General features: G+C 35.9%; 1 protein-coding gene across 38 annotated transcripts in view; it reads right to left on the minus strand.

The window, feature by feature from the left end:
• The window catches only part of SEC31A (SEC31 homolog A, COPII coat complex component), a 74,375-nt gene that overhangs the window by 6,644 nt on the left and 52,853 nt on the right, over positions 1–14,878 (minus strand). For 11 of the 38 annotated variants that reach the window (XM_032632522.1, XM_032632518.1, XM_032632507.1 and 8 more), the window contains 4 exons: positions 14,244–14,370; positions 12,235–12,576; positions 2,753–2,811; positions 998–1,261 (listed from right to left, as the gene is read on the minus strand). In XM_032632522.1, coding sequence (XP_032488413.1) covers positions 998–1,261; positions 2,753–2,811; positions 12,235–12,576; positions 14,244–14,370 — 792 coding nt within the window. Of the gene's footprint in view, positions 1–997; positions 1,262–2,752; positions 2,812–4,310; positions 4,350–12,234; positions 12,577–14,243; positions 14,371–14,878 lie in introns of all 38 variants that reach the window. The other 27 variants (XM_032632538.1, XM_032632535.1, XM_032632532.1 and 24 more) reach the window with 5 other exon arrangements.

The raw sequence follows: 14,878 nt of genomic DNA on the forward strand, positions 1-14,878 counted from the left end.
AGGTGGATATTATGGCCTGGCTGAACACACACATCCATGAAGCTCTCCCTTTCAATGGCAACTGAGGTTCTGGTCAGATGAGTATAGCATGAGCACCCAGGTCTAAACAAAAGTGAATGGCTTCACAAACACTACAGACTTGTAATCATAAAAATTAACAGTGCATCTTTATAATTTTATATATTCTTGTGGAAAGAAGAAGGGCCTCCCACCTCCATCAAAACACTTGTTTTTATAATGCAACTGTTAATGTTTAGAAGTTCCTTAGGCAGAAATCTCTTAACAGCAAAACATACTCTTGTGGTAGAGATATAATCTTTACAAATTTGACTTTAGAGAGTCAAAGACAATAACAGACAGAAGAGCTAGTTTTATAATTGGGCAGGAATTTATTTCATCTTATGTTGAACTGTGACCCAACCTCTTTACTTTTCATGAATAGATCAAAATGTTTATCTTTGTATGTCTAAGTCAATTATATGGAAATATGGTAGACTTTTCATCATCTAGAGCCTTGCCAACTAGCTGTTTGTATGTGAAAAGCAACCACAAATTTATATCTCCATCTAAAGATATGGCTATCTTATTAGCTCTTACACATATAAAAGAAAATATATAACTCATTACATTTTTATTTTATATTTTAAAGGAAAAAACCTTTGGAAACAGCTTCTGCTTAGCAACCTTGGATGCAAATATGGATTCAACTGACCTTAAATTGTGGCTACTGATTAGATCAAATGAAATACTGTAATTGCCAAGTTACTGTTAATATATACTAGTAAATACATAAGCTCCTTCTAGAAAGTTTGTATATGGTCTTGTCATTGAAAAATAATACACATACATGAACAATCTTAAAAAAAAGTTATTATTTTTAAGTTGCCTAAATTGAAATCAAATTGAGATAATAATAAAGGTATAACCATAAAAGTTAAAACATTAAGAAAACATAACAAAATAGAGCCATCTCCCACTTCCACAGATTTACTGTTACCTGCATGGTATTTCCAATAGGAGCTCCAGGGGCACCTTCAATATTGGGCTTTGAAAAAGACGGAGGCATGCCTGGTTGACTGAGGGGTTGCTGTATGCCATGGAAGGGCTGGCCACCTGGAAGGTGTGGCTGTGGGAATGAAGCTTGGCTTGATAGTGGTACTGGAGCTGAAGGTTGTTGCTGCAGCATCTGTGACTGGTGGTCACCCAAGGGGTTCATGATTGGTGATGTGATGGGAACAGGAGGCATAAAGTTCTCAGGCATCTTTTAAAAGAAATAAAAGGCACCAAGAGTAAGGAAAAAAACGGTATGATGACAACATTTCCTCAGCTTTAAATAAGGGAGTTAGCCATTTGGAGCAACATGGATGGACCTAGAGATTATCACACTAAGTGAAGTAAGTCAGAAAGAGAAAGACAAATACCATATGGTATCACTTATATGTGGAATCTAAAATATGACACAGATGAACCTATCTATGAAACAGAAACAGAATCAGGGATATAGAGAACAGACTGGTGGTTGCCAAGGGGGTTGGGGGAGAGTTGGAATGAGAGGGTGGGGTTAGCAAATGTAAGCTTTTATATATAGAATGGATAAATAACAAGGTCCTACTGTACAGCACAGAGAACTATATTCTACGATAAACCATATGGAAAAGAACATATTTAAAAAAGAACGTATATACACATACATGTATAACTGAATCACTTTGCTGTACAGCAGTAATTAACAACACTGTAAATCAACTATACTTCAATAAAAAAATTAAAAAAAATAAATAAGGGAGTTAGACTATTCCATGGTTAAAAATTTTTTTTTTAAATAACAGGAGAACACTTTTTAAAATGAAATTTTATACAGAATTTTAGAGAAAAACATAAAAAGTAAAGCTAATCTGGCTTAGAGGGCTGGGAGCTCAAACCTGGACCTTTGTTTCCCCTTTACCTTCCACACTTATCCCATGATGGGCCAAAACCATGGTGTTTTTTGAAAGAGGATGTCAAAGTCTGGAGAATTATATCTAGCCATACTGGGATCAGATATGCCAAATATGTGTTTGTTTAATGTAATCAGATGTAATACCTTTTTCCTAGATCATTAAGTGATGCCTACTTAGTGATCCATCACACTCAAAGTAGTAGATTAAATTTCTGATTATCATTGACCTAATTTTGGGGGGGGGTTTGCTCATTTAGTATCTCCCAATTTTATATTCTGGCCTCTCATTACTATACTTGGGGGACAGAAATCACTAGGAGTAAAAAAAAAAAAAAAAAAAAGGCTTGGGGTAAAAGAAGAATCTTAAGTTATGCTCTAACAGCTCTCAACAGTTACTAACATCTAAATGATGCTCAACTACAAGGCTATTTCATTTCATATTATATGTGATAGACAAAAATAGTCCAAAATATAATTACAAATTCATGATTACTGTTAGAACCCAAAACCAAAGTAACTCCTAAAAAAAAAACCACTTGAGAAGCATGAAATTTTGTTTCCTACTCTTTGAAAAAGATCTGCTGGGAATTTACATCTTGTTTTTTAAAAAGGGTTTAATTCATATCACCATACTATTTTGTACTTTCCTTCCTTCCCTTCATGGATTAGAAGATGTAAGTTGAAATACACATATTAAGTATATCAGTCAGTCAGCTTTGCCTTTAAAGGAACAGTGAAGTGTGGTGTGCTTCAGGTGGCTACATGATTGACAGGACACCTGTAGGCAACTCAATAGACATCTTTTTCTAGTACCTTCTTCTTCTTGGGTACTCTGTTCAAAGCTGGAGGATCATTCCAACCATTCTGGGAACCTATAACAGATAATAGAAGGCATTTTCCTTTAGAATTCTGAAAAGAAGAAAACTAAATTGTATCCATCATATAATACCTTCAAATTTTACTTTCACCCTGAGATAACTGTCACAAAAGTTTTACCAGCTGAGCTGCTGGGATCACTATGTAGCCCTGGACTCTCAAACTCATTACCTCTAATAATCACAGGGCCTTGGTTTAGAAAGCAGCATATCTTGACATTATTTCCTTTTAAAGTGAAAGAGTTGTACTAAATTTAAGGATAGTGAAGTTTTTATGTCTATATTGGTATATAAGCTTAAAACAATTCTCTCCTAATAAAGAAAAAATAAATCACCTGAGTCTGCTAAAAAAAAAAAAAGGCTTCTGATATATTGCACACACAAAAAAAGAAATAAAGTAGCAATCTCCTATTTCCCCAGAGAGCAATTCAGCATACCCAAATCATCCACATGGTAGAAACACTGTTAAAAAAACAGAGCCCAACTACGCAACACCAGTATGTTTTATCACCTTTGCATTAAGAACAACCTATAAAGTAGAAAAAGGCATCAAATATCTGTGGTAAGATTTTTTTTTTTTAATACCACACACACAAAAAAAATTTCCAGGCTGGCAGCAAATATAAAATTAAACTACTGTCACCTTTAGGAAATTTCCTCCCCCCCCAAATCTCCCAAAACCTGTCATCTCAAAGTGAGAAATGAACATAGGTAGCAGAACTCATTAAGGTACTTAATGCCTATATCTTAAAAAAAAAAATTTTTTAAACATCTTTATTAAATGCCTGTATCTTTAAAGAAAAAAGGAATAAAACATGCCAGAGATAGGATAATTACTAAATCAAAATATAATCATTTTACATCTTATTAAGTTTTGTGTATGTGTATATGCAAAAGCAAAAACAACTTCTTCTTTCAATAAATTAAACATTCTTTCAGTATTTTACTTTTGCTTCTTTTATTGATATCCACAATATTAAATCACAACAAAATTGCTTAGCAAACCAAAGAACATAATGTCATAGAAATTTTTTAAAAACAAGATCTTCTCCTAACCAGCATGCACTCATTTGCCTTGATTTTAAAAGTAGAATTAATTTTCTACAACGTGACTAGGAGACAGAACGCCAAATGAGCCTCAAAACACTCAAGAACTAATCACAAAATATTAAACCACATGATGCTATTTGCTTAACAAATTCTTAAAGTTCTCATTATACACAGACTAATCATTCAAATCTCTCCCATCACCTTCTAATCTTTCTTATATCTAAGACAATCTTGGTATAGCCTTGTCTTTCAGTCTGTATAACACAGACAACTTTTATGATTCAAGATCATTTGTGTCACTATGTTAATTCAATCAGTTCTAAGATTTGATCAGATTTAGGAATATTATCAGCTTTAAAGTTCACATGCATAATTGTGAATAGCCACTCATTAATTAGAGTCAGTGATTCAAAGATTTCCAAAGATACATTTTGTAACTAATTCACCTTCCAATATAGATGCCTGGTCTTGCATAGACTGATTTTCTGTAGACAAAATGTAAAATTGACTTAAACAGTATTATCATCAAAGACATTCTAAACTTTACTCATTTTTTTTTTGAATTTCTGAATTTTATTTTATTTTTTATATAGCAGTTTCTTATTAGCTATCCATTTAATACATATTAGTGTATATATGTCAATCCCAATCTCCCAATTCATCCCACCACCACCACCCCTACCCCACCACTTTCCCCCACTTGGTGTCCATACGTTCGTTCTCTACATCTGTGTCTCTATTTCTGCCCGGCAAACTGTAAACTCTACTCATTTTATAATTGTTTCTCCTCCCTCCATCAACCCCAAGAAAGAACTAATTTTATAAGGGAATAAAACTTACTTTTTAATCAAGTCACGTGAAATGGTTTCTATCTAATTAAGAGAGTGATCAGTTTGTGGGCAAAGCTAATTCATTTAAATGTCAGATCCAATTAACTCTTAAACACTATTTTTTTCTCTCACTGTGCCAGCTGTCTCTTTTAAGAGAAAATTTTGTTCCTTCCTATTTAAAACAACATTATTTCCCTAATTGTTTGCACAGATGATTTTTCTACTATTTGATCAATGAAGCTCAGTAATATCATGGTGCGGGGAGGGCTGAGAGCACTTCCTAACATATTATAACTGTGTCCATTTTAGTATTTTTTAAAGCTGTGAATCCAAATCAGGTGAAGATCTTGTAAAAATGCAGATTCTAATTCACTAGGTATAGCGTAGGGCCTGAGGTTCTATTGCTTCAGCCAGCTCCCAGGTAATGCCAATGCTGCTGGTCCAAATCCTCTTTAAGTAGTAGGGTTTTAAAGAGAAATGGGAGGATTTCTACATTGTCGTGCAGACTTCAACACTACATTGTTAAAGATAATAAGCATGTCAGACAATCTTAACAAGGAGGTGCTACTTTACTGCTGGATTTGGGAGGCCCCAAGGATCTGCATTCTGGAGGAACTAATTTCTGGGGTCACACCATGAGTATAAGCATAAATGGGAACAGGCCCAGTAAATATGTAACCATCCCATATGGTCTTTTCTATAAGAATATACAGATTTGCAGATTGTTTAGCACAAATCTTCCAGAAATCACTACTTCTCTTAAAAGAACTGAAGTCTCTGGCAGTGGACAAGAGGAAAGAAGGCTGAGAGCTAATACAGCAATTCCAAAATTGTCGGATATTCAGGATTGGTCCAGGTCCAGCCTCCAATCAAAAGCATGCAGTGTAGATACATCATATGAACACACAACTTAGGGGAATTCAACCATCTCACTTGGGGAGAGAGGAATCAAGAGAATGTAGCATTAACTAGTGAGTTCAATTCAGTTTGAGCTCTACTCAAGAAGCACATGCCCCAGAGAAACTGTGAGGTGGGAGAACTAATCCCACAGTTTGAAATTTCACTGTATGGAGCTAAGGATAGATGTTGTTCATACAATATGGCTTCTAACCACAAGCAACTTCTTCATGAGGGCTTAACTGAAGAAAGGGGTGATCACGGATAACTGACTCTAAGTGATTTCTTATTTTCGTCTTAAATGATGACTTTACAATTTAACTCCCCATGCAAGATATGACCTCATAGCACTACAGTTAATAAATCCCTGGGAGTCACTGTGTGTGCATTATGACAGAGGACAGACCTGATTTGCAACTACTGATGTACCCTCTAGCACCAGACTTCAGCTTCTGGGCTGAGGAGGACAATATACAGTGCATCCCCAGGATCTACATCTGCAGATGCAACCAACTGAGGATCAAAAACAATCAGGGGGCTTCCCTGGTGGTGTAGTGGTTGAGAGTCCGCCTGCCGATGCAGGGGATGCGGGTTTGTGCCCTGGTCCGGGAAGATCCCACATGCCACGGAGCGGCTGGGCCTGTGAGCCATTGGCCGCTGAGCCTGCGCGTCCGGAGCCTGTGCTCCGCAACAAGAGAGGCCACAACGGTGAGAAGCCCACGTACCGGGGGGGAAAAAAAAAACCATTCAAGAAGGAAAAAAATCCAAAAAGTTCCCAAAAGCAAAGCTTGAATTTGCTGCAAGTATTTACACAGCATTTACACTGTATTGGGTATTATTAGCAATCTAGACATAAAAGTATATGTGCGTAGGTTATATGCAAATACTACGCCACATTATATAAAGGACTTGAGCATCCTTGGATTGTGGTATTGGGGCAGGGCAGGGGGGAGTCGACGGTGTGAAAAACCTAAAAGTACTGGAGGTACCCTGGCCTTTATCAGTTTTTTCAGGGAGCAGTCTCAACAACATGCCTCCTCTCTAGCCCTATGAAACGTGGGAGCAGAAGGTGAGACCAGTTTTTCCTCTAACCTCTCATGGCAGTGATCTGAGCCTTGGATATTAAAGCCTGAGGGGGTATCCTGATTTCACCAACTATTAGCAGCACAAAAAAGTATGTGGAACAATTTCATATGACCCTTTGGTAGAATGACACCAAAGTTATAATGAAATCAAATTAAATTGAAAGTTACGAGTAAAACTGAATGAAATAAGAAACAAATTTTTCAACAGGAACATATAGCCAGTTGGCTATCCCTCATAACTTGAGGGTAGGCTGCCTGTTGAATTGAAAATAACGATTGTACAATAATCAAAGTTCCCACCAAAATATATGCCTAACTGGCCCCTCCTAACCTCAAACCATGCAATATATTTAGCAATATGTTTTATTTCAGCCCAGAAAAATCCTTGTTCAAATCTCTGATCAATTTAACAGTTTTATCTTAGCTATGATTCTAACCCCTCAATAGTTTTGCTTTTATATCTTTAAATTGTTTAAATATGACTTTTTAAAAACACAAATTGACCTCTACTTTATTGAGACACACTTTAATAGCAACACTAGGTAAAGCAAACTAAATGAAGAACATGAATATCTACAGGAGACAGTATTGTGGGGGTTCACTACAGATGTGCAAAATGATACTCTTGGTCAATATTTTTTAAAAAACATAGCACAGACTAATATTGGACATAATTCTCTCATAAAACTAGTAAGGGAAGATAATCTTTTTTACCTTTTCAAAAAACCTTAAAAATGGGCATAAATCTCTTTCTTACTCTCTTTTTAAACATGACAATAACTTTAAAGAACACTGAAAAATGGTTCATGGTGTAATATTAAGGAAAGTAGTAAGATGTAAATTATGAGTGTATGTGCGAGTTATGATCTCAATTCTTTAAAAATGCATGCATACAATAAGATACTACTATCTTCACACCCATTAGAATGGCGAGAATTAAAAACAAAAACAAAAAAACAGAAAACAACAAGTGTTGGTGTGGATGTGGAGAAATTGGACCCTTACGCATTGCTGGTGAAAATGTAAAATAGTGCCACCACTTCAAAAAAATTAAACACTGAATTATTATTTGATCCAGTAATTCCATTTCTGGGTATATACCCAAAAGAACTGAAACCAGGGACTTGAATAGATACTTGTATACTCATGTTCACAGCAGCATTATTCACGACAGCCAAAATGCCCATGTGCAGGTTAATGGATAAACAAAATGTGGTATATACTTAGAGTGGAATATTACTCAGCTTTAAAATGAAATTCTGATACATGCTATAATATGGATGAATCTTAAAAGACAGTGAAACAGCCAGTTACAGGAAGAAAAAACTGTATGACTACTTATATGAGGTACCTAGAATACATACACAGAGACAAAGTAAAACGGTGGTTACCAGGGGCTGGGGAAAACAGGAGGTTTTTAATGGCTACATAATTTCAGTATGGGATGACAAAAAAGTTCCATAGTTAGCGGTGATGATTGTACAATAATGTAAATGCACTTGATGTCACTTAAAAGTGATTAAAATGGTAAATTTTATGTTATATATATTCAACATTAAAAGAACTTTAATACATGCATACATACATATATGTGTGCATATGTGTGTATGAAGGGAATAAATACACCTAAATTATTAGTGGTTATATATGGGTGGCAGAATTACAGATAATTTTAATTTTATTCTCTATACTATTTGAGGTCTTTCAAAATCCTACAGTAAAAAATTAATAAAAATCAAGGGAACATTAACTTAAAAACTGAATATGGCATGTCACTGGATTCTGGAGACCCTTATCCATCTTAGTGTAGGGATTAGTCCTCCACATGATCTTTAGGGAAGGAAGAGAGAAGCGCTTAGTCTCACATACAGAAGTGGAGCTGCTACCATCTTTACTTCAATCTCACTTCTCACTGGGAACCTTCTCAAGGTGTCCTTGCATAATGGTAGGATCTAGGCACTGGCTAAGATACTTTCAGTGGATTCACAGAAAAATATTAGTGCCAATGGTATGGAGACTTTTGGCTAAAAGATAATTTGAGACGGAGAGAATACAGCATCCTTGTTAATCATATACCTCCCCTTTCCCCGTTAGCCTCACACGTCACATTTTAAAAAAGGCATCACAAAATTAAAAATTTAAATTTAGAGAGAATGAATCCTTAAGGTCATTTTCCAATGACATGAGATAAAATAGATTTATCCAAAGAAAAATAAGGAAGGCTATCATGCTCCTTTCCTTTGTTTAAAGGGTTAAAAACCAGGTACTTATAGTTTGACTACGGAATGTTTATGAAAATAAAAAAAAATTTTTTTTCAGCACACTGTTTCACGAAAATATGCACTATTATGCCCCTTCAAGACTCTTCTATGTGAAGGAGCACAAGACTATATATATATATATATATATATATATATATATATATATATATATACACACACACACACACATATAGACCCAAATTAAATTTTCCATTGTTTAACGAAATCAATACTGTTTACTCAAAAACAGCTTCATGAGAGCTTGTCATTTTATCAGAAAATTTTTCTAAGTAAACTTCTTGGGCCTTCACATTTGAAAGTGCTCTTCCTTAGTAACTAGTATACATTAAACCAGGGACAAAAAAAAAGGTGGGGGGATACCAGCAGTATCTTACTTATCCTGGACAGTAGAGCTAGGAAAACTTCCTGCTTTTTGTGCTGCCACCACTGAAACATGTTGCACTATACTAACTTAGGCTGTTAGCACTTTATACATAGAACTTGGAGACAGCCTCTTTTCCTTGCCTCTGATTCTGCCATGCTGCTCACAATCTGTTTTGCAGAACCAGCTCCGGATTAACCTCCCTAAAGTACCACTTTGACCATGCCTCTCAGTAGTTCAAACTCCTCCACTAGAAATTTTCTTCTTACTGTATGAAGTATAAATTTCTTGCCCTGACATTTAATGTTTTCCAAAATTTGGCCCCAATACAAATTTTATGTTCCAACTTACAACAAAGCTATGTGCTGTTCACTAGAAATAGAAATGTACTGTACTTTTCTGCCTTCCTACCTGTGCCTAGAATAATTCTGATTATAGACTGAACAGGTTCTCATTAAGAATTTACTGAATGAATGTTTTGATGATTGCAACATGAGTTTCTCTGAGCAGTAGGCACATAATTTTTTGGTTCACTAATAGTTACAGGGCTTGAAAATCCTAGTGTCTATCAAGAAGAATCCACCGGATAAGTGGAATTTCCAAGTCCCGTAGAAAACCATGATATAATAATCTAAGACATATTAGAACAAAGATAAAGCTTTTAGTCACAGTTATCTGTATAACCTAAGCAAACTTCTTAGGAAATCAAAAAATAAAAATAAGGTAAAGCTCTAACTGTTAATTAAAATACAGGGACTACTAACATGCAAGAGGTAACAAAGCAGCTAGCTTAGTGCATGCTGAGTATTGAAAAATGTATGGCTTCATCTTCCTATTAGTTACTCTGCTTCTCAGCCAGGTTAGAACACTGTTACTTTGTACATAAGCAAAGACTTTATTATATGGCCAAATGCCCTTTAGCTTAAGGAGGAAAAAAATACCCATGCAAATATTTAACTTAGATGATGAAGTAACAAATGCTTAAAATAGTGATGCTAAATGTTTCTGTAATTCCAACACTGATAGCTATTTCTACCCCTTTCATCAGGACTAGACTATCTGGTAAAGAATAATGAACATGGGCTCTGAAGACTGAGAGACTGGGGTATCTCAGTTGTATCTCAACTTGGAGACTATCACTGTGCAATCATGAAAACATTATACATAACCCTAGGAAACTCAAGCTTCCTCATGACAATTTTTTAAAAAATAATTATTCCTATTTCTCATGGTTATGAGAAAAAAGAAAATATACGGCAGTGCTGGTACATGTCCAATGTATGTTCAATAAATGATAATTCACTTTCCTACTTCACTGTACCACTTTCTTATGTGGGGATTTACTTGAATCCATCTTTCACTCAAGCTACTACCCAACTATTCAGAATATATACTGTTTTCAGTCATCCAGGTTTTAAAAGGTAATTTTTTGAACTCTACAATTGAATTAACACTCCTCTCTAAATATCAACCTACTGAAATATCTGTATTGAAAATTATACAAATTTTATTTGTGCAGTAAAGGCTGATACATATTGTGTGTATGATTTTTGGTACTTTGGACTTTAGTATTATATATCAAAGAAGAGAGGAGATATGTGTATAATTCTGGATACATAAGACTTCCAAGAAAAAAAATACTTCCTCAATAAATCCTATTATATGTTCAGTGTTTTCAGTTATTAAAGCTACTACTTAGCAGATAAAAAGAGAACAACATATACTGGACTTCCAGGAATAACTTCAGTATTAGAAAGCAAGACTCACTCCTTGCCCCTCTAGTTTAAAACCATCAATTATAATCTGAAAGGGAAATTATTTTCAAATACCCTTAGTAACAAGTATACATTAAACCAGGGACAAAAAAAAAAGGAACAGAGCTCTAATTTTGAGCGATGTGTTATCACAGCTAACTTTGCAGTCACTGTCCCCAAATGCTCTCAATGTACTAATGCATTCAATCTCTTCATAAGCTTATCAGTACATACTATTATTATTATGAGGAAACTGAGGCTTAAAGTTAAGTAACTTACTCAAGGTCACATAACTAGAAAGGAGTGAAGCTGTGATACAAACACAGGAAGTCTGATTCCAAAGTCTGAATTCTTTACTATGTTAGTGGTTCTTGCCCCGATTCATTGATCTCTTTTTGTAATACTTCTGAGGTCCCTTTTACAATCCTAACATGAAAATCAGATAATATTACCTACTTATAAAAAATTAATAGAATACTTTAATTGTAACATGAAAGATAAAAAGAATTTATAAAATGTGTTTACTATAAAAATAATTTTAAATTATGATTTTAATTAGAAAATTTCAGGCAGAACTATACTGCCAACAACAACAAAAATGCCTAGAAATTGCCAAAATGTTTGTGAGGGTAGAATTGTCCTAATGGAGAGAATTCCTGCACTACTGTATACTTTCTGCTGTCTTAGAGATTCTGTCAGAGTTGCATTCTTTCACTTTTTTCCTTTCAATACACATGTCGAGATCCTTGCTCACCTTTACAAACAAACATAATTACAAAATTTGTACAGCCTCATTTCTTAAAACCTGAAAATTCAGGAAGAACACAGAGCATCGTTTTACTCTGGCAAAGAAATAAGTGTCAATTAAATCTAGTTCCAACCCCCACTTATCTGGCCAACTAATTTCTTACTGCTTATTTTAAATTCAATGGCAGATTATATGCTCTTACCCTTTTAAAGCTCTAAAGCTTTCCTCATTTAGCAACTAAAGTTCATTATGGGAAAATCACACTTTTAGAAATAGTTTTAGAATTTGTTATACAATTAAATCAATACCTCACATTGCCCAGTTTACAGTTAGAAATAATTCCCCTCCATCCACCCACGTGATCACGAAAAAATAAAAGACGGAGCCAAACCAAGTCCCTTTCAAGCGCAGACCTGTTCTCTGGGATGCAGGCAGCTCGCCGGCAGCAGGCAGTGTACCTGTTGCTCCAGGAGCCAGCGCATAAGCTGAAGATGACGGTGGAGCTCCTGGTCCGCCATGCTGGAAGGATGCTCCAGAGGAAGGAGGAGGAGGGAAAGAGGCAGTGGAGCTGGAGGTAGGTGGAGAGGCCTGGTGCTGTGCTGTGTATAGTTGAGACTGCCCAGAATAGGAAGAAGCAGAAGATATGTACGGGGTGTTAGGGTAAGCGTTTGAAGCAGAAGGAGCAACAGGTTGCTGAGGTCGATACACTGCTGACCCCCCTGTTCCGAAGGAATACTGCTGGGCTGGTTGATAAGCTACACCAAGGAGAAGAAACAGAAATTTTAATTAGTTACTAATTTATTCAGACAGCAACAGAAAACCAAAGTTATCTCATTCTATGGAAATTATTTTCAGTTCTTCTAATAATAAGCTACAATCAAACATTACCCACTTAAAACAGGTTATGCTTTTGATAGTCTGGATGCCCTAACTATACCAAAAGTCACTGGATCCAGTCTTTGAACCCTGACATCTCCAGACTGCTGCTGGCTATGAAAATCTTTGAGTCATCAGACCCAAGAACCAGAAGACTGACCCTTTTCTGAGACATCCTGTTCCTGTGAAGACTGCAGTGACACCTACTAGCCATCAGATGGAGCCATGCAGGAATTACACATCCAAAGCAGTCCCCTTTACAGTATAAGTTAAGGGAGCTTGGTGGCAGCTCAAGACCTCTTCCACCATCACAACTGTAGGGTGAGCACTATTGTTATGAATCAGATACCTTCTCCAACATCTAGTAAAATCATCAGCTACTCAAATTCTGGGTTTGAGCACAGTTCCAGATTAATAAGCAACTCTGTATGATCCCTGACAAGACAATTATTATATTTCTTACACTGTACAAAGTTGGTTAGTAAGCAATCAGACAGCCAACTAACGTTTTAATGCAAAGACCTGAACCCAGATACCATTACCTTTTGTGTAACCATGGGCAGAATATGAACCTCTGCAGAGGGAATCTGACAGAACTGTGCTCATCCTACTCTGAAGACAGTACTTTCACGCTGAGCACTGAGTGAAAAGCTGTATCAAATTTGTACTCATGTTAAGTAACAACACCCATCTTATGAGCACAGAACACGCTTGTTAAGATTAGATCTTGCTAGGTAACATCCTCGTGTTTTATAGTAGTTGTTCAGTCATATAACTGTCCACTCTGAGGTTTGCATTTTTGCTTATTTTCAATTTTAAAATAGAGGTGATGTTTTACTTTGCAAGTGTACTTTCTTAAAAAAAATGAAAGCCAATGGGGAAAGGTCATTATTATACATTTGTCAAAATTCACAGAGTGTCTGACACCAAGAGGGAACCCTAAGATAAACTACTCCGAGCGAAAATGCTGAGTCAGTGTAGGCTCACTGACTGTAACAAACGGACCACCGTGGTGCACGATGTTTGTGGTGGGGAGGCTGTGCACGGAGGCAGGAGGTATACCGAGACTTCCTGTACTTTCCACTCAACTTTGTTGTGAGCCTAAAACTGCTCTAAAAAATAGTCTTTTCCTAAAAAAATTAAATAAATGGAAGATGACAACAAATGCCCCTTGGAACCAATTTTCCAAAAATGGTTTGCATCATCTTGCCTAAAGGAAAAGAATATGTACTAAATAATTTCTAAAATTCTATTTTTTTATACCAAAATCATGGGACAATTGACTTGCTTTAACAGGCTCAGGAATAAGAGCCAACTGTTCTGAATGGACTGACACAGGAGCTGTTTCCTAGCATGTTGATTCAGGATGCCTCCCAGGGAAACCATGCTTTGCTATAGCAAGGACTCAAGTCCTACACAGAATGGTTCTTTTTTTACTTGTTAAAACTGATTTGATCATGGCTTTGGAGCTTCAAAGTAAACAGTTACTACACTAGATAAGACAAGACATGCTGCTGTGACAGGACTTCAGGGTCACACTACTTACGCTGTGGCTGTGGATAAGGTGGTACCTGGGTGTGCATATGACCGGGAGATGTGGGAAGCTGAGCTGTGGCAACATTTGGATTAACATTCCCATGCATTATGAAGCCTGGAGGTGGAGGATTTTCTCCCTAGGAAATGAGAATATGGTAAAAAGGAGGATTACATTTGGAACCAAGAATCTTACCAGATGGATTTATAATCTTTGAAATGTAATTAAAAAAAAAAACTTTGTGTAAAAAAATTGCATTTTGTGCATACTATCTTCTTCAAGACACATTTTCTGAGCAACACATTTTGTGTGATTTAAAGATTAGACAGGTCCAAAGTAATAACAACAATGAATGGCAAGAGATGCTAACAGCCTCATAAAATAGGATCTATGATATTTATAGTAAGTCACTAGGATTTTCCATCTCTACTGAAGTCCATCCACGACTAATGCTTCGAAAATATTAAGTATAAATGCTACAAGGAGATATTATCTTCTCTACGATGCTAAAAAAAAAGAAGAAGAAGAAGAGGAGGAAGAAGAAGAAGAAAGGAAAAAATATTCAGTGAAATCAGATTTAAACCATTGATAGAACCTTGGTTGATGTTTTTCTAGTTCAAGTCAATTTAGAACTGCAAAAGAAGAGG

Source organism: Phocoena sinus, chromosome 5, assembly GCF_008692025.1.
Source record: "Phocoena sinus isolate mPhoSin1 chromosome 5, mPhoSin1.pri, whole genome shotgun sequence".
Classification (NCBI taxonomy): domain Eukaryota; kingdom Metazoa; phylum Chordata; class Mammalia; order Artiodactyla; family Phocoenidae; genus Phocoena; species Phocoena sinus.